This window comes from Sycon ciliatum, chromosome 1 (assembly GCF_964019385.1).
Source record: "Sycon ciliatum chromosome 1, ocSycCili1.1, whole genome shotgun sequence".
NCBI lineage: Eukaryota > Metazoa > Porifera > Calcarea > Leucosolenida > Sycettidae > Sycon > Sycon ciliatum.
In genome coordinates, this window is record NC_088643.1 from 86411204 (window position 1) to 86436533 (window position 25330).

Here is a 25330-nt window from a genome sequence, read left to right on the forward strand (position 1 = left end):
ATCATTCAATTCATTTTCTTTGTTGAGATTCTGACTGTCTGACACTGCAAACAAGTGTCACCAATGTTAAACTATCACACAATAATGAATGGTGCAATGTGCAGAGTGTGAGTATGAAAGATGCATAATGTGATCATTTCAGACCAAACTTAGACCAGGCTTACCATGCATAGTTGCTGCAAAAGGCAGGTGGCAAGTCTTGGCAGCTGCCTGTCGTGCCGATGGTGAATGAATGAAGCAATGACCGCCACCAGGTGCAAATGCTCTGCACACAGACACACACACACACCCACAGCACAGTGCAGAACAACACATCACATGATCAAGAAAACGGTCAAGAACCAACTCGTTGCCTGTCCTATCTTGTATTCATTCATCTCTTCATCAACCCATGCCCTACCAGTTGGTGACATTCATGCAAACAAAACAAGCCATGAGCTGACCGCTTTAATGCACTTCCCAACCCCCCTCTCCCCATTTTCATGATTCCCTGACGCAGATATTTTGTTACTCAGAGACTTATGTTTCGCGTTAAGAATCCACCAGTGACGGGAATGCAACACAGTCAACCAACATACCTCCGAACAATGCTGTTGTTGCTGACGACGGCGACTGTGCTATTGTCTTTACTGCCAAGTGCTTCTCCAGGGGGCTGATTTGCTGAGCAATAGGCAACACACACGTTCACGACACACCGAATGTTAGTTCACACCTCAGCGTACTCAGGGAAGAAAGATCCAATTAGTATTATAGGCGCTGCCACAGAGAAAGCAAAGTAAGATCCGGCTGCAGCTTTTTCAAATACATGTACTCGTCATGTAGTAATTAATACCGGAGGATGTAGCCAGTGTGCTGACAGTGCTCAACACCACGGAGGCAGAGCGTAATACAAAACAACAAGGACAATCCAGGCTTGTTTGCTGCTACTTCAAGTTTCATGCTCTCGCAATCGTCAGGCAACAACCTGATGATTGCGAGAGCATGACACTTGAGTTGAAGTAGCAGCAAACAAGCCTTGATTGTCCTTGTTGCTTTGTTTTGTAGTACCGTAAAGTACCGCCAGAGCGCCCCACCATCTCGTCCTTTCGTGGTCGCCTTGTGGAGGTGGATTCCTGTCTGCAGGTCATACGACACGGACCTTGTACAAACATTGCACATTGTGCAGTCAATCCGTACCCAGTTTACCTCCGAGCTCCACATAAAAGCATACCAAGTGTGACCTTAGTACACGAAGGTTCTCACATCGTACAAACTTAGTAGCATTCTGCCATACGATTTTCTCCCCTTGGCTATAAAATCAAGGTGGGGCGCTCTCGCGAGACGGGGCGCTCTGGCAGTACTTTACGGTAATTGATACAAATTGACAATGGTGGCAAGCTTTTAAATTCAGTTGTTACTTAGATTTTAGGGGCAAGACAAGGGCACATTACATGCTTGTAGCTTTGTGTAGTAAGTAATTGACATTACGTTTGGGACATCAGAAAATAAAGAGTGCAAAGGACAACTGGCAGTGTCCAACACCAGGGGACACGATAAGATTTCGAAATTGCTCTGACACAATGTCCTGCCACTTCTGGAACCGATCGGACATGGCCGGACACTGTGATTGTTTTTACAAGTCTGGTACTCAGCACTCATAATAAAAAATAATTATTATTGTCTTCACCAATTTCACACACGACACCACTGCATAATGCACACATGCAATGCATGGATGATCATCACACTGATCTCAAGTATTGTAACTCTGATTCAAATCGCTGTGCGTTTTTCAGCAAGCATAGTAACTGTGATATGAGCGTGCAGTGTTTCTGCACATTTCGGATTTGACCTGGTTTTTCAGCGGCAGATTAAAGACATTCATTTTTACGCAGTCGACAAAAGACAAAGTGGGCATCTGCTTGCCCATTCTAACTTCTTGTTGCCAGCTCCAAGATCGACAACATGTCACTACTCGAGTTGGCTGAAGACTCCCATCTTTGCAAACGCGATGTGCTCTTTGAACAGCACGTAGTTTCTACGCGACGTTGAATTTCTGACTTATTTCGCTGCTGCTGCTGCTCCGTCGATCTTGCACAGCGCCTGTGCAACAGGAGCGTAGATCTACTTGACTGGATTTGCAGAAGCCTGCTCCTTTCGATAGAGGCATATCGCAAGCTGGCACACATTTCTGACGCCTTGTTTCCCTGGAACAGGGACGTTTTCAATATTTCGGAGTGTACAAGCGCCTCGCGGAATAGTTCCTATTGTAGCGAGAAAGCGAAGAAATTTCATTTCAAATCCTCGATCGTTTGCTACGCTCAAACTGGAGCTACACTGAAGTGGACAGCTACCGGTCTTGCTGTAAAACCCTGTTGTGACAGGTTGCTGCTCCGACTTCGTGAGACTTCTTCCCAGGCAGAGCGCCATTGTCCTCAGCCGTTCTCTTTCCCAGCGACGCTATTTTGTGAATTTCGATCGGACAGATTGTCCGTTCAAGAAAAAAAGCGCCGGATTCGAATCGAAAATGGTCGGAAAATGTCCGATGTCCGACCGTTATCGTGTGCCCTGCAACACCCATGTAACTCAATGCACTGATCGTGGGCAAGTCGACCGACTAGTAGCATACCTCTCCCTTTGCTTGCAGCAACAGCGTTAGCACGCTCACTCCACACTTGGTCAGGTTCAGCAACTGACTTCTCTTATCATCACCCCTGTGAAACAAACAAACAGACCGGCAGGCAGACAAGCAGGCAGGCAGGCACGCAGGCAGGCAGGCACGCACGCACGCAGGCACGCACGCAGGCACGCATGCAGGCAGTCAGTCAGTCAGTCAGGCAGACAAATAGATCACATTAATCCAAGCATGCATAATGCATGAAACATGTACATGTACATGACATTGTATGTCTGAACGTCACACAAAAAAGAACAAACGGTCAGAATGGTATTTCTTATCAAAGTACTCATCCAACAACCGAAGTACTGAGAACTATTCCCGAAGTTACTGTCTGATTTCAATGTTACAGAGAGATTGTCTGCTGCTGATATCACAGTGAAGTGTGCACCACTGGTCTTAGTGGGTCAGAACGAGGATTAGAAGGGTGAGCATACACACACACACGCGACAGCAAAGACAGTATTGGCAGACTCTGATGTGCTCTCACCCACTGTCTACATCCACAGCATCAATATCAGCTGAGAGCAGGTTGAGAAGAGCAACACTGGCTTCACCGTACAGCAGACTTTCCACCAGGAACTGAGAGAGCGAAAAGGAGCTAGAAGCAGAATCAATCACAGCAGCGGTATCAACATTAAATGACACACACCGGTATCTGTTTGCTACTTCAAAAAAGAAGTATCCGTATCATTTAAGAAGCTTGAAATAAGGAAGGTGATGCGAACAAGTGATGAATGAACGAGAAAGTAACGAAAGAAGAAAGAATAGCAAGTGGAGACCTGGACAGAGGAATGAATGAAGATAGATGTATAAGAACCTAAGAAGTAACATGCATGCACGCACACACCCATATGTGTTTCCAAGCAGTTTGCTCACCTATCAGAGGAGGCAGTGGTGGACGTCAATGGTGCTGGGCTTGACTTCTGGTCCTTGCCAGACTTGCTTGCTGGTGAAGCTGCTGCTGCTGCTGCTGTGGGTGATGACTGCTCCCCCTTGGATTGTTGCAATACCACTTCAAAAATACTCAGTGTGTAGAAGCCTGAGATAAGAAGAGAGACAAAGCAGATAGACCAGTGTTGTGTTGTGCAACAGATAACTACCGGTACTGTAGAACGACTAATTTTAGAGGGTACAATTTGTTAGCGTTTTCTCAACTTTTCTGAATCTGGACCAATTCGCGGTGAAATATTTTAGCGATCCAAGTTTCAGAGTAAAACAGATGACTAAAAGTACTGTACTGCACCTGAACATTTTTGATTGGCTTGGCAAAACTCTAGCGAAAACACTCTTTTCGCTACAATCGCTAAAATATCACCAGCGCTAAAATTAGCCGTTTTACAGTACATGTACATGAGTCTACTTTTACTTGTGGCAACTGGTGCACTATAGCTTGCTATTGGTGGCATATTCATTGACAATGGGTTCCAATGTATTAATTTACCCTCTATCACAGAGCGCAGTAACCGCGCTTATAAACAGAACAGATAGGAAAGAAGATACTGCATTGGACGGATTTATAACAAGGAAGTAAATCTAACACATTCAAAATGTGCAACCCGTATACTATTTTCTCACAGTAAAAGCTTTTCACCGCCAGGGTCTAAGACGCTGCCACTTGAAATTTACCCGATCTCGAAATGTTCGCCTTGGCTGTGATGCACATGTACAACCAAAATCGAAGAACTACAGCACACCAACAGTGCATGCCACAAGACTCGTAACTATTACTAATACTATTATCATCTGATCATCAGCTGGAATACCTACCGATTTTGTTGCAAATGTCTGCACTGCGATATCTCCACTTGTAGAAGTCCATGAAGACCTCATGAACCACAAACGCTAAGCATGCTGCCCAGTCTGATGGGATAGGCCAAGACTGTCCATTGATCGGAGAGCATAAACCCTGACAACCAGAGTAAATGACATCAAACAAACGGAAAGGTCACACTTTTGGTACAGGTACTAGTGTTCTCTATTTTACTTCATCAAGCAAACAGGCAGTGATGCCTTCTCACCAACCAAGGGCTGGCTTCTACAGAATGATGAAAATGTTCTGAGTACTTCAGAAGTATCAAGATGAACATCCACAGAGAGTGAGTGCATACTGCACACCAAGCCATAATAAGCATAATCAAATATCAGTCAACACCATCAGGTGCATATAATATTGCCATCTCAAAACCAATTCCACGTTGCAAGGATAGTCAAACTACATGTACTTGAGCAAACAAAATATTAAGAAAAGATACGTACAAACAATACAGCATATGCCCAGTTGATCTGACTGGCCAAAGTACTAGTACATGCTCCAGCATTTCAAGAAGCCAATGCCTGATTCTTGCAACAGCACCGGACACATACCTTCATCAAGTGTTGCAGAAGATTTAGACTAGCTAGGGTGATTGGGTAGTGACCTTGTGCCCGCTCAACGTCTGACAACAACTGACCAAGATGACCGGATGCCATGTGACGACTGCCAGAATGCAAACAACACACACACACACACACAGACACACATACACATACACACGAACACATACACACAGACACAGATGCAGACATACACACAAACACACAGACACACACGCGCACACACACACACAACCATGCACACACACACACACACACACACACACACACACACACACACACACACACACACACACACACACACACACACACACACACATCGTTACTACGTTGCAATACAGGACCTGACAATAGGAGGTCAGTCAAAGCGGTATTCACATAGCGGAGAAAAAAGAAGCATCCACTTGCTATAGCCATGTGTGTGCCTAAACATCAATCCATGTATGTACTTAAATAGGTGATCATATGGCTAAATCAAAAGAACCACAGGGTCAATTGCTACCAGACTGGCAATATCCAGTACTGTCACTGGTGATCTTCCATTAGCACTTTCCACCTGTTTGCAGGTGGCAAGCATGAGTGTTTTGAAACGCAACACACACACAACACACATGGCCCGTACCCGTCCACAGATGGAATAGTACTGCTGCTTAGTGTTGGCATAGTGGTGCTGTGTGGTAGAAATCCTGTCTGCTGTAGGTTCAACCAAACCTACAACAACAACAACAACAACAACAACAACAACAACAACAACAACAACAACAACAACAACAACAACAACAACAACAACAACAACAACAACAACAATTCTCTTATTGGCCACTGGCTATCGTGAGAATAAAGATTTGAAACAACAACAACAACAACAACCTGTCATCGGCCACTGGCCATCGTGAGAATAAAGACTTCAAACAACAACAACAAAACAAGCAAAAGACATGTAAACTCCCCATTGGAACAATCAGGTAAGAAAGCGGAAGCGACAATCATTTTCAATACACGGATAAACTTGGCAAACTATATACGCAGATATTGACAAGAAAGGTATACTGTAAAAGCAGAAATTTTCGGTGGTGTTTTATTTTCGGTAACTTCGGTGCCGACAATTTTTACCGAAAATAAAACGCACCGAAAATTTCGGTACAACCGATATTGTATACATGTAGTACTAGTACACTTACCTGGAGAACGGGTTTTACCGAAAATTTCCCTCTACCGAACCGCCGATTTTGGAGAATACCGAAAATATTACACCACCGAAAATTTCTGCTTTTACAGTATTACACGTGGTAGTAACCGTTATACCTGTTGTACCCAAAGTAATCATATCATTACGAACACATACAGCAGGGTGTAGCAGCACAAGCATGAACACAAGCAGCAGCAGCAGCAGCAGCAACAACAGCAGCAGCAGCAGCAGCAGCAGCAGCAGCAACAGCAGCAGCAGCAGCAGCAGCAGCAGCAGCAACAGCAGCAGCAGCAGCAGCAGCAGCAGCAGCAGCAGCAGCAGCGGCAACAACAACGGCGGCGGTGGAGGCGGCGGCAATTTCAAGTATCTTACCTGATGAGCATCATGCTGTGCTAGAACAGTGATGCACTGCACACAGGCACTGATTAGCTCCTGTGATGGACTGGCACTGACAACACTCCTGTATACCCCACATGCAGTAAACACACACACACACACACGCGCGCGCGCGCACGCACACACACGCGCGCACGCACGCACACAACAGACAGCAGCCACGGATTTTCATACATGGAGTACAGTTGCTAATTCTTAGCGTACGACAGTCTGCTCTACAAACACAGAGCAGGGCATCTATACACTCTCTTGTAGGGATATTCGTGATCCCAATACTTGTGTAGACTTGTGAATGCTGAACACCTCGTACACAAGTACATGACGCTTCGATCGCACAAGTTTGAGGCTAATCATGAGTGCGTGAGTTAAAACGATGTGACTTTTGCAAATACCGTAAAGTCTTGTATAAAAGCCGCAGCTTCTATGACTTTCTTGGTGAAATTTTGCAGGCTTCTATATGAGACAGGCTTCTATATGAGACAGGCTTCTATATGAGACAGGCTTCTATATGAGACAGGCTTCTATACAAGACAGGTATTTCTCAAGACAGGTATTTCTCAAGACAGGTATTTCTATGTATGTCAACACTAAAACCAGGCTTATGTGTGATTTGATGGGCCCAAAATTGCGGCTTCTATTCGAGGGCGGCTTCTATTCAAGTGCGGCTTTTATACAAGACTTTACGGTAGGCTGTAGTCCTTGTGACACTCAGCCAGAGGCAGAAGGAAGCTTGGCACCTGAAACGATCGCACAAGTTTGAGGCTAATCATGAGTGCGTGAGTTAAAACGATGTGACTTTTGCAAATACCGTAAAGTCTTGTATAAAAGCCGCAGCTTCTATGACTTTCTTGGTGAAATTTTGCAGGCTTCTATATGAGACAGGCTTCTATATGAGACAGGCTTCTATATGAGACAGGCTTCTATATGAGACAGGCTTCTATACAAGACAGGTATTTCTCAAGACAGGTATTTCTCAAGACAGGTATTTCTATGTATGTCAACACTAAAACCAGGCTTATGTGTGATTTGATGGGCCCAAAATTGCGGCTTCTATTCGAGGGCGGCTTCTATTCAAGTGCGGCTTTTATACAAGACTTTACGGTAGGCTGTAGTCCTTGTGACACTCAGCCAGAGGCAGAAGGAAGCTTGGCACCTGAAAACAACACTGGGTTGCATTACATGAATGCACAGTGTGATGTGTTTGCTACAGTGTCCAGGACAGCATATGTGCATGCTGTCATTGCTTACTAGAATAGCACAAGTCATGACTATGTGGCCGCCATTGCTTGCTTACCGTTGGAGCAGCAGATACACCCGCTCAATGACTGGTTGTAAGTCTGACGACAATGACCAGTTGTGCTTCAAGAGCTGCGTGACCAGAGTCACCACTGAGGCAAGGTTGACGTCCAGTAACTGCATTTTCGCATCTGTGTGTATGTCGACAGGGAAAGCAAGAGTATGCAGTAGTACCAACAGTGTACACCGAGTAAGAAAACTCAAATTGCCATCCACAGAATGCTACACCAAACTCTGCCAGAAACTTTGCTCTCAGGCCTGGCCATGAGCACGAACAAGAACAAGGAGAGAGAGAGAGAGAGAGAGAGAGAGAGAGAGAGAGAGAGAGAGAGAGAGAGAGAGAGTGTGTGTGTGTGTGTGTGTGTATTTACCTGACACAGCCACAGTTGCAGGTGTACTGTGAATATACTGGTCCATCATTAACAGGAACAGGTGCCAAGCTTCATAGACAAAGTCCCATACAACAAATGGGTTGCCTATACACATATTAGTACACACACACACACACACACACACACACACATGCGCACACACACACATACACACACACACACACACACACACACACACAAGCAAGCAAGGGATACAGCAAATGAAGGATGTGGTAAGCACCGGTAGTTCCCACAAGCAACATACACCCCAGTACCACTAACGTCTGTAAAGAAGTTATCCTTCAATGATGAGACTTCTGTGCACCCTGTAAATAAGAACCAAGATAGTTTCCTCTGCCAGTGTACACAGTACCGCGTCGACAGCCCAGCAAACTCATACTAGTACATAATTGTGTCGACAGCCCAGCAAACTCATACACTAGCCTCTGCAATGCCGGCTCACAGAAGTGACATACATGCAGGGAATAATTTAACCGGTATCGCATCGCAGTTTGGTACGCAATTCTTCTGAGGTGCGAAGCAACTTCAGAAATGTGTCGCAGAAAACTGCGATGCATGTTGATTTTTCACTGTACCCTACCGGTATGATGACCAGTGTACATGCCGGGTGTGTCTCTTACGGATAAAATAGATGCCCGGAACTTCGAAAGTGCTGAGCTATGCATCCTGACACCAGGCTAGGTTTGGAACTAAGGTGTTACGGTGCACTTGTGGTCTGAGCTTACACTCTGATCAGCTCTCCAGAAGGACGGTGGTCAAGCGTTGAAGAGAATTGCTACGCAGCATTTTTTGAATTGCTATTCAAGTTTGATTTTGCGTAGCAAAATTGCTATGCAAAAGATGGAAAGTAAATTAGTCCCTGCACATGGCATTGTACAATTCACGGTACATGTACTGGTGTATGAGTACACGTACCTGCACATTGCTGATCAGTGAGACCACTACGATCAGCTGGTAGGACCAAGTGAGCTACACTGCTCGGGTCTAACAAGAGAAAGGCACACAAACAAACACACACACCTATGAGTCAGATATTGCACATGATACGCATGCTGTCTCTAACACACACACACACATACACACACACACACATACACACACACACACACACACACACACACACACACACACACACACACACACACACACACACACACACACACGCACATTTACTCACATACACCCACAAGATAGAAGGCTGCTCCACCTCTTTTCCTTTCTGTCCTTTCCATGTACAGTCTACTGCATACAATGCATGATGAATCACCCAGTCTGCCACCACCCAGTCTGCATGCATATTCAAGTAGCATTTCACTTGAGACTTCGACGTGCATATTAGAATTGTACACGTTGTAGTTCACACTACCACCAACCTGCAGACTTGCATAGATGATGTGGAACTTGACTGTAGCAAGCGCCATCGGTCAGCTCACACTCGGAGAACTTCAGGTCGGACAGTGACTCAGCATAAGTACGCAGTTGCCGCAGAAATCCAAACACCTACGATAAACGGGACATCGGAGAACGGCGGATTAGCTGCATTGATCAATACACACTTTTAAAATGACAGTCTGTTATCAAGTTGGTTAGCGGCAACCGTGCATCGTAATACTGAATACACTAACCAACAGCCACACATGAAGACTGGGTGCACAAAGCCTCGCTATGAAGTGAAATAATTACATGTACTTCAAAGGATGAGCCAGTGCAGTTGTTTTAGTCAAATGTACATAGGTGCTATGTACAGTACAGTCACAACATACAAACCAGCACAAACCAGCACAAACCAGCACAAACCAGCACAAACCAGCACAAACCAGCACAAACCGGTAACAACTGGAAACTAAAGGTACACATTTCAAAGAAATTCACTGCTTACCCGTGTTGCTGGCATTTCGCCTTTGCACAACACTGCCAGCAGGTCAACAAGCGGGCGGAAATCATGAGGAAACCTGTAGAAGCAAGGAGCAGTGCAAAATCAGCAGCAGTGAGATGCAAGCTCAGGCAACGTACATACTCATGCTCACATAGTAAATCACATTGGTGGATAGCGGATACCAATAGAACATACAAGGAAACAGTGCACTTTCAGAATAATATAGTACAGAGCGCTGGCACCCATCCTGCGTTACTAGTACCACTACTGCAAAAATCAGGCAAAGAGAACAAAACACTACGACCACACACACAACTTACCGATGCGTACAGACTTGTAGGAGGCTGTTGAAATGTGACATGGACACCTAATCAACAACACCACAGAAAGATAAGAATCTGGCTGCAAACTTCAACATCACACATCGGCAAAAAGGACTTTGTGCAGAATAAATTACAACCACAGCAGAACAGCATTTATATATAATACGACTCAGGGATTTCAAAACCAGTTTTTTGTGCTTTCTCCTCAAGTGAAATACAAGCAACTAGAACCAATGAACTGTGTGGATAAATAGATAAAGGGTGGTAGGTTGGTAACATTAGAACTAACTTCAACTAAGTGATGGATTAAAAATTTTTAAAGCGAAGAAATAGCATGCAAAAAGGAAAGGAAGAAGAGGTGAGAGATGAGACAAGAGTAATAGTACTCACGTCATTCCAGAAATCCACGCATAGCGCAGGACTGCTGATCGACTTGCCGGTGACGTTAACAAGAATCTACACGCACGGAGATGCGAGAACAGTTACAGTTCACACAATGCTCGATGATCTCACACAGCACATATGTATCACACCATAAGTAGCAAGCAGTACAATCATGCACATGTATGCATGCATAATAGCAATCAGCTGGGGAATGTGAGGGCCATTGCTCTGGACAAGCCTACATGGAGAAATCTGGCCGACAATCCATGATCTGGCGTCACAGGTCATCAGTGCACCGTATTAATAATTATCTTGATAATTTAATTTGATCATAGGAGATAGGACAGAAGCGGAACGTATAATTATACCCACATAATTATATTATTACGCGTGCTGTGGTATTATTATTATTATATTTTATTATTATGCATGCATGCATAATATGGTATTAGTGTGAAAAGGATAACTTGACTGACAGATAATTTTTTACATGAAACTTTTAACAGGCAGCAATATTCGTCCTCAAGTTGTCCTTTTTTCATGTATAATGTTCTGATTGAGCAATGAACGCACATAAGGAATTTAAAGGTTTGGTATTAGACTATTTAATAGTATGTGTGTAGCTTTACTTGTATCGGTGGTGGCTCCTCATTTGCGTAATGCAACGAGCAGAAGCAGCACATGAAGCTGCTTATTATGCGGAAAGGAGTACCAGGAAATTTACGGAGCAGTGGCCGATACTTGAGGAAATAGTGGCTGCTTCCCCATATTAGGGTGACACAAACATAAGTACAGCTAACTTTAAACTCGGATGGAGAGCCAAGGATTATAATTGAAAAAAAGAGAGGACCAAAAGCTTACAAGTCGTCCATTTTGTCCAACATTAACGATTACAAGCAGCTAACTTTCTTTCTATTTTGAAAGTGCTAGCTCCCACGTAGGGAGTAGCCAACATTTTCTCAGGGAAACACAGAATGAAATGAAGAAAAATTTCAAAAAAAAGACCCAAAACAATGTTGCTACCTTCATGTCACCAAGAGATGACTCCGAGAAATGTTGCAGGACCAGAGACAGCAATATGTTCACAGTCGAACGAACAACAGCACCGACACCCTGGAACAACCAGCAAGCAAACACATACATGTAATTCGGAAGTACATAATAATGCCAACTGCCTTGTCATGCTATTCTCCATTCTACTCAAACACAAGGTGCCTGGTCACACACGTATCAGACAAGACAATACCAGTCAAAACGCTACAAAAGTTTGTTGTCTGCATAGGTCTGTTGCAACTACAACACAAAGCAAGAAAGGAAGTTCAAGCTGAGCCATGGTCCGCCACTGACGGGCGTGCACACACACACTCCAGTTGTTGTCATGCATTGCATTCAACAATACATGTAGCACCCATTACTTACTGGACGTGCCTCCAGGCATGGTGAGCTCACCAGGCCGTCCAAATAGGACATGACACCACGGCGTAGAGCCTTGGAGCCCATCAGCTGCGCATCCTGAAGCACACAATAAACAATCAAAATCATAAACTGGGTGATCGCTGCTGCTGCTCTTTACTACAAACCAGGGCAAAGGATCTGAGTTTAAGATCAGCTCAGGAAGACTCAAACAGATGCTTAAACCGTACTACAAGAAATTCAACCCAAAATATCTTGGTGAAGTCTACACATGCGTCTGCATTGCCTCGTTGACACCAACAGTTCAGCCAGCCACAATGAGCACTGGTGATGAAACCGTACTGCCTTTGCTGCCCTTCAGATTTAGTCATCCCGTGATTGAATACTATGTGTGAAATTCAGTGGCAGTCACAAAGATAGCATTGCTCCATCTTGTCCTCGTTTAGAGAAAATGTATTATCAATGTTGAGTACTATGCAGAACTTACTTTCATACTGGATGCCGCTGAACCAGTAGCTGTATCACCAGATGAGTGCATGAAGAGAAGCACAGCCCAGGCAAACATGAGAGGCAGCTGGTGGGGCAAATCACCCCAACCCAGCATGACCGTGGAGATCTCCTGTACAGGAATACATGCAAACGCACGCACGCACGCACACACACAAATACCAGTATGCATGTAACTAGACAGCAGACATCCAGTAAAAAGCAACACTTTACTAGGACAGGAGAAGCAAGTCTCCATTCAAGCCTGCCCACAAAACATAGGATTATTAGAAGAGAGGGTGCAAGACGAGAAAGCAACCCAGTGCTGCAACTCAATTAAAGTCTTAACAAAAATGTATTCTGTGCCTCGTTTGTTACTGTGTCGGTTGATTGCATGTATAATTCAATTGCGTTACCCTAGCACCACCCTCAGTAATACACTATGCCTCCGAACACTCTTGGTATTCCCCATCATCACGCGAAACGTCGCCGCTCCGATGCTACTGATACTGATGGTCAGTTCGACGCCTCAGACGGCCCGCCAACAACAGACGTTGACACCGCTAATGATGCCCACAACCATTCAACTGCCGATGATGCTGCCGATGATGCTGAAGAACATACTTCCATCATGTCAGGAGCATCGCCACTACCTGCTGTCAAAATCGAACGGTACGGTAAGGCTATTGTGAACCGTCTATTCACAAGCTGCAAAGTCCTAGCTGACGAAAGTAAGAAAGTAACTTCCTGGCAAGTAGCTTTTGATTCGGAAACTTTTCCAGATTTCTTAAGAAAGAAATTCAACAAGCTTTCAACAGCCTCAGCATTAATCGAGTCTTGTGAATTTGCTCAAGCCCAAATTGATTTACACAAGAAGAAGAAAGAACAAGCTGAAGAACTCCTTGATAAGGCCCATTGTGACTTTGACCTACTCGTTGATACACTTGCACATAATACTGATACTGGCGACATGTCCCAGCTGACAGCGGACGATTTCACTGGTCGAAAAGGAAATAACGATTGGTGTTCCTGCCAGAAATGTGGGGTGATGCAGAGGGCAGTCGATTACCTTCGCTGTCGAGAGAGCGCTGCAGCTGTTAGCATTGACAGCCCTTTGACATGCGTTACACATCACCCCGACTTCGCGTCAGCTTGTCTAAACAAAACTGTTCTGACCATATGCCCCACGGCGTATAGAGAATTTCGGGATCCTCGTACTCGGACCAGTGAAGTCGTCCGCTCCGATCTCCTGGCCCTCATCAGGCTGCGCTTCTACCAGGGGCACCTCAGGGGGTCCTTCAGTATGTCCGCAGTTGTGAAGCTTGGGAACATCGTTCTTCATCACCAGAAAATTCAAACAACTAAGATCTTCAAGTGCAGAGAATTTGAATACTAATCACACGTGACGTCATCAAAACCATCAAAAGAGGAGACAAACTTGGCCCTCCCTGGCTTCATATATCGACTTTTTGGGTCTAGTTTTCGCGATTCCCCATTCCTTGGGGGCCATATAAGGCCCCCATGAAGAGAACACACCACCGAAAAAATTCCCAGAGTGCCCCTTTAACTTGGTCCAATGCAGAAGACACATGCATTTTTCTCGATTTAGAAATTTACAAATCATCCTGTGATACTGAGCTCTGTCAGTTCTGTTATAGAACATACCAGAAACCACGAAACGCATATCTCTACATTCCTTTCAAATCAGACCACCCCAGATCAAACTTTCGTTCATTTATCATAGCTGAATTGCAGCGATACAATAGAACTAATACATTGTTAGACGATATTCTACATGTTCGTCGTCTGTTCTGGTCTCGACTCAGATTGCGCGGCTACCCATTCAGTCTTAACAAAATGTAATCTGTGCCTCGTTTGTTACTATGTCGGTTGGTTGCATGCATAATTCAATTCGACTTCACTTACTCTGACGTCAAATGCAGGAGGAAGCAAGGGATGGCTTTGCAATCTAAAAACACAAAGAGAAAAGAAACGAAGAGAAATCATTAAGAAATATTTCAAACAAATCGAAACAATCGATTGCTCATGCACACAGCAACAAAATTCCTCTCGACGGGAAGTCATTTGCATCCCAGAGCCGAATCGCCCGCACATGCATGGGGTCAGCGCCGGTTTGGCAGCTTCGGAACATCGTCAAATGATCATGCTCACCTTGTGCTGGGATCATGCAGGAGACCTGGCAAGTCGAACCCTTCCAGCAGCAAACAGCACCAGATTTTCCTGAGGGAAATGCCAGAAAATTAGAGAATCTAAATACAAGTAATCCACACAGCATGAACAATTATTAACACAGTTGTGGCGCATGCGAGTAGGCATAATCCCTCCCCCACGGCAGTGCACAAAAGTGCTACTGTTGGCATATGTGCATGCTGGTGATGCACGTGACATGGTTCGCTATGAGAGGGTCTTTGGCTGCAACTTTAAAACATCATCATTCACAATTTTCCCATCATGAGCATACCACGTAGCCAAGCCCCTGCTGGAACAGATTTCAATCAGCTGGACCAACAACAATTGACATGGATAGTGCCTATCCCTCTTTGCCAAAGAAGCAACACTTCTTCTACAGACAAAATGTACAAAAGTACAACAGAAAAAGCCAAGCTAAGCCACTTACCCAATCCACTTTAAGCGCAACTGCATGTCAGGGGACACAATGTGAGCCTGGTTCTGCTGGCGTTGACCAAAGCCCTCAGCCTGAGTTTGCAGGAGCAACAGAAACAGCACAATGGTTGATTACAAACACAGACTTTTTGTTTGCTCTCATACATGTTCACGCACGCACGCACACGCACACACACACACACACACACACACACACACACACACACACACACACACACACACACACACACACACACACACACACACACACACACACACACACACACACACACACACACAACAACAACAACAACAATGTAAAGTGAGGAACACACCATTCACAACAACAATCCAAAAGGGAAATCCAGTCAAGTACCTGCACAAGGTCGAACAGCTCCATGAAACTATCGCGCGTGTGCTCAAACTCTTTGTAGTAGTGCAGCAGTAACTCCAGAAGCAATGCCTGCGTGAAAACAAACATTCAAAGAACAAATCTCAAGACAGTACACGGCACAAACACAACATGAAAGAATACAAGAGCATTAGAAATTGAGAATACGAGCCAATTACATAATCCATTGCATAATATATTGCAATATCCATTGGAGCATCGCCACCCCCTCCCACATCAATAGTGAAACCAGCATGGCATGTCCATGCTGGGGACAGCCAAACATGAACGACATTCATCACAGCGACAGTCCACCGCCAGAAGAGAGAGAGTGAAGACTCACCTGCTCATGAAGGTTGGCGCACACCCACTTACTGACAGCAGGAGATGTCTGTGAAACGAACACCAATGCATCACACAGTCAACAAGGAGGTAAAAGTATCTGCCCAAGTACCGTACACAACCACACACGACAACAGTGGAACAATGTAAGACTACAACTCTGGAGTTTCATGCTCAGTGCAATCATTAGGCAACACTCTGCCTTCACGGCGTGCTAGCACTCTCAGCACACTGGGTACATCCTACTCTGTACTCAAGTACTGTACTCATATAATTATGTCAGGTTTAGGATATGAAGCCACGGGAGGTACAGCATTACTCTTGTCATACACACCACACCATGGGTATAGACAATTCTACTATTGGATGACACGATGAGCAGACTTACAAAGGCATCGTGATACAGACTCAACACAGTTTCATGTACAGAGACTCAAAGAGCCACCAGAAGGTGCCCAGAGTTGACACGCACATTATGTACAGTCAACACATATCACTCACCAACAATGAGTCCCTGGAGCCAGATGTAGGAACCTTCCAAGAGCACGCTGCTCTGTATTGATCAAGGATCTACACAAACACAATCGATGCAAGGACAAGACATCTCCTATAATGTTGCTTATCCATAATGGGCCGATGTAGAAGTACACGCAGTCACGCACACACGCACGTGCGCGCACACACACACATACACACACACACACACACACACACACACATATACACACACATATACACACACATACACACATACACAAGCACACACGTACACGCACAAAACTAACAAAAGAGGCAACAGAAAACACCCCATGCTTCCCAGCACTGAGTTAATGCACTACCTTTACCTGCTTTGTGAAGTGTCCACTCTTGTTCATCTTTGCCACAACAGAGGCAAATTGTTCCTAAGCACACAAGGAGACATAAGCATGAAACATACAATCAGAATACAAACAGAGAATAGAATCAATGTCAATGGGCCACGCAGACTTATGCAAATACAGGAGGATAAGCAGCAGCTTTCGGCCTGGTCAGTACGTATTCCAAACTGCCCACCACATGCGCTCTGTGATCAACCTTGCTCACCGCACCGGCAAACTGCCCACCACATGCGCTCTCTGATCGACCTTGCTCACCGCGGCACCGGCAAAGCGACTCAAAGCTATAGCAGATACTGGTATCAATTCTTCCATGCTGTGCTGTTTTGATCAAACAGATCTCATCAGTCAAGGTTGAGATGTTCTGAATGGCTAGAATGTGTGAATTGCACTCTACTATACAGAGAGCCGCTGTGAACATGAAGTAGCGCAATCGCAGGCTTTGAGGTAGCCGTAGTGCTAATCGACTACATGTACACTCAAACGCCTCTTATCCGGACGCCTCAGATACGGGCACGTCTCTCTACCAGGCACCTTTAGCTTCAGTTCCTATAGCACAAATACTTCGAATTTGGGGGTTTTGAACTTTGTCCGTATTCGGAAGTGCTTATTTTTCAATTTTCACAGCCAACCTATGTAATCCACACAGTTTTATCAACGGGTTCCTTTTGTATCCTGAACATGTGCAATACGTTCCAAATAAACTTCTTCAAAAAGTGATACGATACATGGTAGATGAGTTATTCTGAGATACGGGCACATCTGAGATACGGGCAGTGCCCGGTCCCAAGGTGCCCGGATAAGAGACGTCCGAGTGTACTTCTTATAACTTATATATAAGTATATCATTGTCACGGTAGTTCTCTGTATGATAAAGTGCTATTCACACGTTCCAGCCATTCAGAACCTCACAACCTTGACTGATGAGATCTGTGTGATCGAAAATCCGATACCCTTGTCTAGCCTCTAGAGTATCTAGTATCTACTACAACCTAGACAACAACCTACGAGAGTCGAAATGTGAAGTACCTGAAATGGATGATTATCATCTTGCCAGTGCGTCAGGAGATGGGCTTGGCATTTCAAGATATAAGAACGTTCCTCAAGGTAGTAGACCAGCACCTGCACAATGCAGAACAAAGGATGCAAGGGAGTACATGTAGTCAGAAAAAAAGAGTCTAATCTGGGACATTATTATATGTACATGTTGGCCTGAATCTGTTCAGGAACAGAGCACACACGGCTACATGACAGAGGTGCCGCTTTTCTGTCCATGTGCTACACAAAACATATCTGGATTTGCAAGTGGAAACAACCAATTTACCTCAATGTTCCACTGGCACATTACTACACTGTACTTAGAAGTATCACACTCATCAGGGAACTGAACACACGTACTAAAATCAAGAGTACATAACTACCGAGAGTGTGCAGCTCTACATAACCTTCGCCACGACACGGTTGGAGAAAATAAAACACAATACATCTACAAAACCATGCATACAATCTCCTGCATGGTAGCGAATCCAAGCACGGGTAGACAAAAGTTACAAAATGATAAGTTCTTCTAGCCCTAGTACAGGGCAGTGCACACACGATAAGGACAACTACACACGACTAATATGTTGACTTGCAGAGGACAGTCATGATCTTACCATGGAAAGCAAGCTGGGGTAGTGTTTGCTCTGCGTGAGAAGCGTCTGCAGGGCGATTGAGAAGGGACAGGCAAACGCAACACAAAACAGATGCGATGCTTAAAATGCATTAGGTAAAGGCACACATAGCCATTGAACAATCCTATACAGTTCACGATACCCAATAACCCGACGTGCATTACAACTGTGTCGCACTGTACACGCATATAACAACCCAGAGTGAGTAAAGTCCAAACAGAATACAAAAATAGCTGCCAAAAATAAAGTTAGAAAACAGTAGTATTAGTCGCACATACCTTGAGTTGATTGCGAGACGCCCGCAACGCATGTTCCAAGTAGCTTTGAAACAGTTCAAACGACTGCCACTCATCAAGGTTCTATATTATATACGTCAAAGACAGGAGGAATGCATGGGTACAGCCAAGAGAAGTGCATCAATGATAGTGTCAAAGCACTGTATCAATCCAATACACATTACAGTATCACATACAATTTGCAAGTTGTTCTCACAAAGAGTTTGATTACAGAGTACAGTACCAGTTACCAATACAGTAACATAGACAGCATGCTTTTGTTGCACGATATTCTTCCTCTCAGTTCACGGTGGTAAACCGGTGGTGAACTAGAAAACCCACAGGAATACTAACACGTAAGAAGGTCAGATCTACTTACGAGCACTTTGCTGATCTGCAATATGAAGTTGCGCTGGTACTCCTTTAGCGACTCGCCTTGCAGCTTCTTCAATGACTCAGCACTGGACAGGAACAGGGATCAGAAAAAAAACCATTCGGTGAGCCCACCCAGTGCAAGGCGTAGTGGTGGTGGTGGGGGTCCTTTCTATCATGTGCACCAGTTTTAAATAAACAGCGAGGAGACATGTTACAAGTACAGTAGAACGAGTTACACCGTCACCATGGGCACACACACCATCGCAAGGTAGACTTATCTGTCCATCCAAGAGTGTTTTTTCTCGAGCACACAGTGGCAACTTGCCTACGGAAACCTTTAGCCTTGTAAATAAGTGTATGGTAAACAGTAAACAGTATGCACTGGTATGTCAACTCACCATGGAGACTTATAGCGAGATAATCCATCAATAAGTAGGTGATTGTGGAGGCTGAGCTCCTCGTCAATTTGCGCCTAGACAACAAGGAAAGCAAGAGATCACACAACACAGGCATGGGTAAATGCTACACTTCAAAGATCAAATCACAGGATTCGGACTAAGGCCTAAGGGCGCGTTCGATTGGTGCAACCTAGAACAGGATTCACCAGAACAGCGCGTTAGGTTGGGACTGCACCTGTTCTGGTTCGACCAGAACATGTTCTGCTTGCCCCGGTCTCGAGACTGGAGAAGACCGAGCAGTTTCACTTTTTTCACAGCGAAACCTGGCGGGAACATCAAGTTTGATCCCAAATGATCACATGCATATGCCTTCGTGTTGGACTTGGCATGCACTCGTTGTACGGTACAAAGTGACCATGGTGACTTGTACACATTTTGAAGAATGCAACCAAGTTTGGCACACTTTTCCCCAAAAAGCGCTGTTTCTGGAGTACTGTTTGCTTGGCATGAGGCTGCTCCATGTGCATTAGCTGTTCGATCCTGTTCTAGATTTTACCAACCAAACACACCCTAAGATATCATACAGGCGTAAGAGAAAAAATGCTGATGACTTTACTGGTCAGCCTATTGTCTTGTACCATACAAAGTCTAAGAAAACAAATGAATTATGCACTAGTAAAACACCTGTCTCTCTCACAGGTCCTTTGACAAGCTTATTGGCCAAATGCTACAATGTGAACAACAAAATAAGACCAAACACGGCCTCGCAGCCTTACCGGTTGTGAAAGCGGAGAGCTACCACTGACAATATGCCATAGCCGACATGCAGACCTGTTCATACACACACACACACACACACACACACACACACACACACACACACACACACACACACACACACACAGGCACATTGCAACATCACCACTTCAGCAATGGCAGTGATGATGATCCTGGTGAAAGATACGGCTGACTGGAACCCTCTACCGTGAATTGTAACAGCTCTTTTGGTCCTTCAGCGCTCATCAATAGGTCAAAGATGGATATACAGTCAGACCTCGCTTATCTGGTCCTCTTTTATCCGGACCCCTCGCCATCCAGGAGAAAATAGCTGGTTACATATTTACAGCATACGTGATGCATCCAACATAAACGGTGTTCGGTTATCCGGTTCCCTCCTATCCGGATATTTTTGTGGAAAACGGATGGGAGGTCTGACTGTAGTTGCATAGAAACCGAGAGTTCTACAGCCTATTCAGAAATTAAATGAGTGAGGATTGTGCTAATGCAACAAACACCAACTAGACCAAGTATGCTCTAGTCTTGTGCCAAGCCTGTGCTCATGGATGGATACCTGGCATTCAAATGATAAGCCTAAAAATCCTAAATTGATACGCTTGCCTCTGTTGGAAAGGATTGCTGTTTGTTGGAGATTCTTGTAGCATTGTTAATTTGTACACTTTCAATTCGGCTGATACGGACTTTGTGTTACTCTGTGGCCCGTTCAGCAATGAAATACGAAATACTCAGCCAGTATAGGTTCTCTTTTCATGCAGGCTCCTGCCTGCAACAAGTTACAACTGACTACTATCCAAACTAATAAAATATTGTCGATTACGATGCGTACTTTGATAGTTACGTGTGAACTTGCCAAGCAACGTGATGGAAAGAAAATGGAACAGGAGCCTTTCCTTCAGTGTTAATATTGTGTTGCTACACATCCCATACAACACTTGTGACATTTTACAAAAATTGAAACATGATAATTATGATCACCCCTCTTTCATCGTTGTTCCTTACCCTGGCTCTTTGGCAGCAGGCTTCTTCGACATGGCTGCAAATGTTTTATTATCACCAATTCATTTCCTCATGGAAATCCACTGTCAGGAATCTACCATAGACGTTTCAAAACACGAACAATTCAGTGGTAGTGAAAACTGCTCCACGTTTGTGGCTGATCCGGACAAAACCAGAAACTCAACCGCAAAAATTGAATAACTGGCAAAAACGCGCGGCCTTTCAAACAAAAATAATCATGTTTTATGCACGTCATGGTGACGTCGATGGGATGAGCTACATCAAGACAAGAGTCTTGGCTACATGTACATGTGTACTGTCTGTAGTACTAGTAGACCAGGGAGTAGTACAATACCGTATTGTACTACTCCCTGCTGTAGACCATGGTAGACACCTGCTCTCTACCTGATTTCTCTACGTTTCACATAGCAGAACCTCACTACTTGTAATCATTGTCTGTACCATCTCATGTCTGAGCTGTGTAAACAAAAATTAATGTAATGGTAAATGCAACATGCTTTTCGGAGCACCCTACATCGGAGGTAAGAGGCATACCCCAACCAGGTTTGGATACAATTTCCTGATCTTCATGCGACAAATTCATATTCAAAAACCAACAAGAACTATCCACTAAAATAGAACAAACGAAAAACAAAAACAAGGACACTAGCGTTGCAAGTACAGAGACAATACACATAGCAAGACAATGCACAGGGTTAAAATAATCTCGAACAGCCTTGGCTACCAAACAGAAGCAAAAACAGCAGAGTCATAGTAGTCGATGGAAAAGAGTAAAAAAAACATAACGGCAACACAAAGAACTGAAAGAATGCTCATGATCAGGCTTGCAGATTCTTAAATTGTCATAGCATAGGTGAAGGCAAAGTGATACACTCGGTGGCTGGAGTTGCTATTCATCAATTCTGCCCTTTGCCACTGACGGCATTTGGAAGCAGAACGTCATATGCGCACTGTGCAATGAGTGCTAATAGCTACAACGACCACTCTGAACACCACTAGGCAGTGACGACCGCGCACAGCATACGCAGTCGCCACCAGCTAGTGGAGAGTTAACCTCATCCGCCGCCCGAGCGGAAAGTATGGCGCCCAGATGCGCGGCGGAATCCACCACCGCCGCCGCCACTGCTGTCCCCTGTCAGCGGGTTGTAGTCTGAGTCTCGTAACGTGCGCTTCTTCGCACCTTTGGGAGGCTGCGCACCTGCTTCGTCTGGTTTCTTTACACGGTTTCGATATCCTTCACCTCGCTGGTGACGGTCCCAGTCCTCGATCTTTTCCTGACGCTTGCGTTCTTCATCGGCCTTTTGCTTTTCCGCGTAAAGCTGTGCCTTTTCATCCAGATCACGCTGCATGCGGTCCCTGGCAGCTGCCTGTGCTTCTTGCCTTGCCGCAGCCACTGATGGGTCCATGTTGGCCGCTTCACGCTTCTCCATTGTCCTATCATACAGCTCATAGAAACGTTCTCGAACACGCGTCCAGATGAGGTAGCACACCAAGATTATCCCTACTACAACCCAGCCGTACGCTTGAAGAAAAACAAACGGTGAGGAAATTACAGAGTATATCGATGCCATTGTTGAATCTGCTCCCTCAAGGTCAGGAGCATGTCCGCCATTGGGTGATGGCATGCCAGCAAAACCGCCCGGACGGGAGTCACCGCCTACAGCACCACCGGAACTCATCGTCAACTGATCAGAGCAAGTAAAGGCTTAGATGACTTAGATATCCATGGGTCTGAATACCACAAGTATCACAAAACGGGCACACCACGTTCGGACTTCTTGATGAAATAGTACCTGGTACTGTACTGTACTGACACTAGTTGTACAACGGATGGCTAAGTGAAGCAGCGAGCTGCGCGAGGTGATTGAACATGCAGAGAGTCCTGGTGAACAAGGTTCGTCCTTCAGAAGTCGGAGCCTCGACTTCGACACGACGAGTTCAAGCCAGAGTTGGTTCGAGTGCTTTCTTTCTGGGAACGTAAAAAGCGTTGTTTTTTGGTTTTTGGAAAGTGACGTGTTTCTTTGTATTGGGACTTTCCCATGTTCACGCAACGCCACCACATGCCCACCATGGCATGGGAGTGACCACTGGTGACGACTCCCTGCGTAGATCTACACCACACTGTCTGTACCCTGCACTAACGCACTTTTTTTTTTTGGACAAGCCTTGAGCATGATCCTCTTGTACGGGCAAAGTAACACATTTTGTGAAGAATCAACACACTATAAAACGAATCATCAGATACTGTAATAAAAGTCTGTCACTCAGTAGGATCACTGCAGGTTCACTGGATGCGTGCCTCCGCCGCCACTAGCACAGCAGGGGACTCAGGCACGGCAGGAGCAAACATGCTCCTTGAGCCACGCAGGCATATAGCACCACAACGCACCAGGGCAAACCCAAGGCGGCAGCGCAGCAAGGAGATAATCTGCCCGTATGGCTCCTTACTCTTCTCAGCCAGGAGAGAGGCGATCCGCGTGAAAAGAGCATTGGCATGCTTGCCATAGCCACCAGAGGCAGAAAGCACAACGGGCACGAAGGAGGCATGCTCAACTTCACGTACTCGCTCTTCATACTTCCGGCGCTTTTCCTGTTCATGGCGTCTGTAGCTAGCAGCGAGGGAGGTGGCACGATTCGAAGACGCAAAAGGGTTGAACACCCGTACATCAATAAAGATGCGCTCGAATCGGCCACCCCACACACCACTAGCCGCAACGTCCAGCCGAGCTTGCTCCTCCGTGACAGCTGTGCGATGGCGGAAGGCCTCTCCGGTGACGGGCTGGAGGTGGGGTTCCACTGTCACGTTGTGAGCGACCTGCCTTTAAGGCTTAGAGCTCTGGCGGTGATGTCCCTCACCTCGTTATGTCGCAGCATCGGGAAGCCACCAAACGGGCACGACAGGGCGTGACTCACATTCAGCGGCTTACTGCACACGCAGAGGCTTGGGAGCCGAGGAGATGTCCAGCCGTACCGGAGGCACAGGCCATCCCGGAAATCTCCCTTGCTGAGTGTGAAACCATGGCGGCTGAGGGGGCGGCAGGTCAGCCAGCTGGATGCACCCTTTTCTGAGGCCAGGTCGAGAACAGGGGCCAGCTCCCGGTGATCCGAGCGAAGGGCGTCGGCCATAGACTTGGACGCGCTCCGCTTCTCGGCCCGAACCGTCGCCTTGACCGTCCGGAGCTGAGTCAGAGAGTCACCAAGAGACGACTCCTGCTCCAGCAGGCGAGACACGAGGCTAGCCGTGATCCTTCGGGATGAGGTGTACTGTTCAGCCACTGAACAAGGGTCTGCCATACCCAGTCCCCCAAGCCGGCAAGGTAGAGGGAGTAGGGAGCGAACAGTTGTCCCAGGTGGAGCCTGACCCGTGATGGCCGGGATGAGCCGACCGCTGATTGCGTGTTCCAGCGGTTCAAGCAGGGACGGCGGGATGGAGGAGGTCCGGCAGAGGAAGGACCACTTGTTTTGCAGGCCCTGTGTGAAGGCGGAGTAGGCGGCCTGTGGCTGCGATGCAGCGATGGTCGTGAGCTGCGCAACTTCCTCACACCAGGTGGCGACCTTGGACTGGACAAAATATTGTTCTATAAACTCATCCGTGCCCAAAGGTGCACCAAAAGCACTAGCGCACTGGCTGCATGCAGCGGCCGCCGGCCTGCACCCGTATACGCGTAGTGCACCGCCCACCGCGCCGCCGCGCCCGCGCTACGCATGGTAGACGTCGACATGATGTAGACGTCATGCAGCCAGGTCGCATAGCCTTTTTTCAGAAGGAAGGAT

General features: G+C 45.8%; 2 protein-coding genes across 2 annotated transcripts in view; both read right to left on the minus strand.

Annotated features, from left to right (window-relative positions):
• LOC135806096 (nucleoporin NUP188-like) overlaps positions 1 to 21693 on the minus strand; it is a 42808-nt gene extending 21115 nt beyond the window's left edge. The window contains exons 1-33 of the mRNA XM_065320242.1: positions 21539 to 21693; positions 20518 to 20572; positions 19742 to 19815; positions 19348 to 19429; positions 18972 to 19052; positions 18676 to 18720; positions 18050 to 18142; positions 16991 to 17047; positions 16647 to 16715; positions 16147 to 16194; positions 15789 to 15875; positions 15426 to 15505; positions 14960 to 15028; positions 14714 to 14756; positions 12789 to 12920; positions 12308 to 12400; positions 11912 to 12001; positions 10895 to 10960; positions 10502 to 10548; positions 10185 to 10257; positions 9679 to 9805; positions 9221 to 9289; positions 8285 to 8389; positions 7912 to 8044; positions 6594 to 6681; positions 5655 to 5743; positions 5024 to 5135; positions 4427 to 4565; positions 3536 to 3698; positions 3147 to 3257; positions 2609 to 2693; positions 579 to 660; positions 165 to 265 (exon numbers count right to left, since the gene is read on the minus strand). Of these exons, the coding sequence (XP_065176314.1) occupies positions 165 to 265; positions 579 to 660; positions 2609 to 2693; positions 3147 to 3257; positions 3536 to 3698; positions 4427 to 4565; positions 5024 to 5135; positions 5655 to 5743; positions 6594 to 6681; positions 7912 to 8044; positions 8285 to 8389; positions 9221 to 9289; positions 9679 to 9805; positions 10185 to 10257; positions 10502 to 10548; positions 10895 to 10960; positions 11912 to 12001; positions 12308 to 12400; positions 12789 to 12920; positions 14714 to 14756; positions 14960 to 15028; positions 15426 to 15505; positions 15789 to 15875; positions 16147 to 16194; positions 16647 to 16715; positions 16991 to 17047; positions 18050 to 18142; positions 18676 to 18720; positions 18972 to 19052; positions 19348 to 19429; positions 19742 to 19815; positions 20518 to 20572; positions 21539 to 21570 (2820 nt within the window). The 5' untranslated portion in view covers positions 21571 to 21693. The remainder of the gene's footprint in view (positions 1 to 164; positions 266 to 578; positions 661 to 2608; positions 2694 to 3146; positions 3258 to 3535; positions 3699 to 4426; positions 4566 to 5023; positions 5136 to 5654; positions 5744 to 6593; positions 6682 to 7911; positions 8045 to 8284; positions 8390 to 9220; positions 9290 to 9678; positions 9806 to 10184; positions 10258 to 10501; positions 10549 to 10894; positions 10961 to 11911; positions 12002 to 12307; positions 12401 to 12788; positions 12921 to 14713; positions 14757 to 14959; positions 15029 to 15425; positions 15506 to 15788; positions 15876 to 16146; positions 16195 to 16646; positions 16716 to 16990; positions 17048 to 18049; positions 18143 to 18675; positions 18721 to 18971; positions 19053 to 19347; positions 19430 to 19741; positions 19816 to 20517; positions 20573 to 21538) is intronic.
• A 413-nt stretch (positions 21694 to 22106) lies between these two features.
• Positions 22107 to 23539, minus strand: LOC135806098 (selenoprotein S-like). Its single transcript, XM_065320244.1, has one exon. The coding sequence runs from the start codon at positions 23233 to 23235 to the stop codon at positions 22612 to 22614; it is 624 nt and encodes a 207-aa protein (XP_065176316.1). The 5' UTR covers positions 23236 to 23539; the 3' UTR covers positions 22107 to 22611.
• Positions 23540 to 25330: the final 1791 nt, after the last annotated feature.

What these genes read in the sequence shown, in the direction of transcription:
- LOC135806098 (XM_065320244.1), bottom strand. Translation starts at nt 23,235, where the DNA reads ATGAGTTCCGGTGGTGCTGTAGGCGGTGACTCCCGTCCGGGCGGTTTT.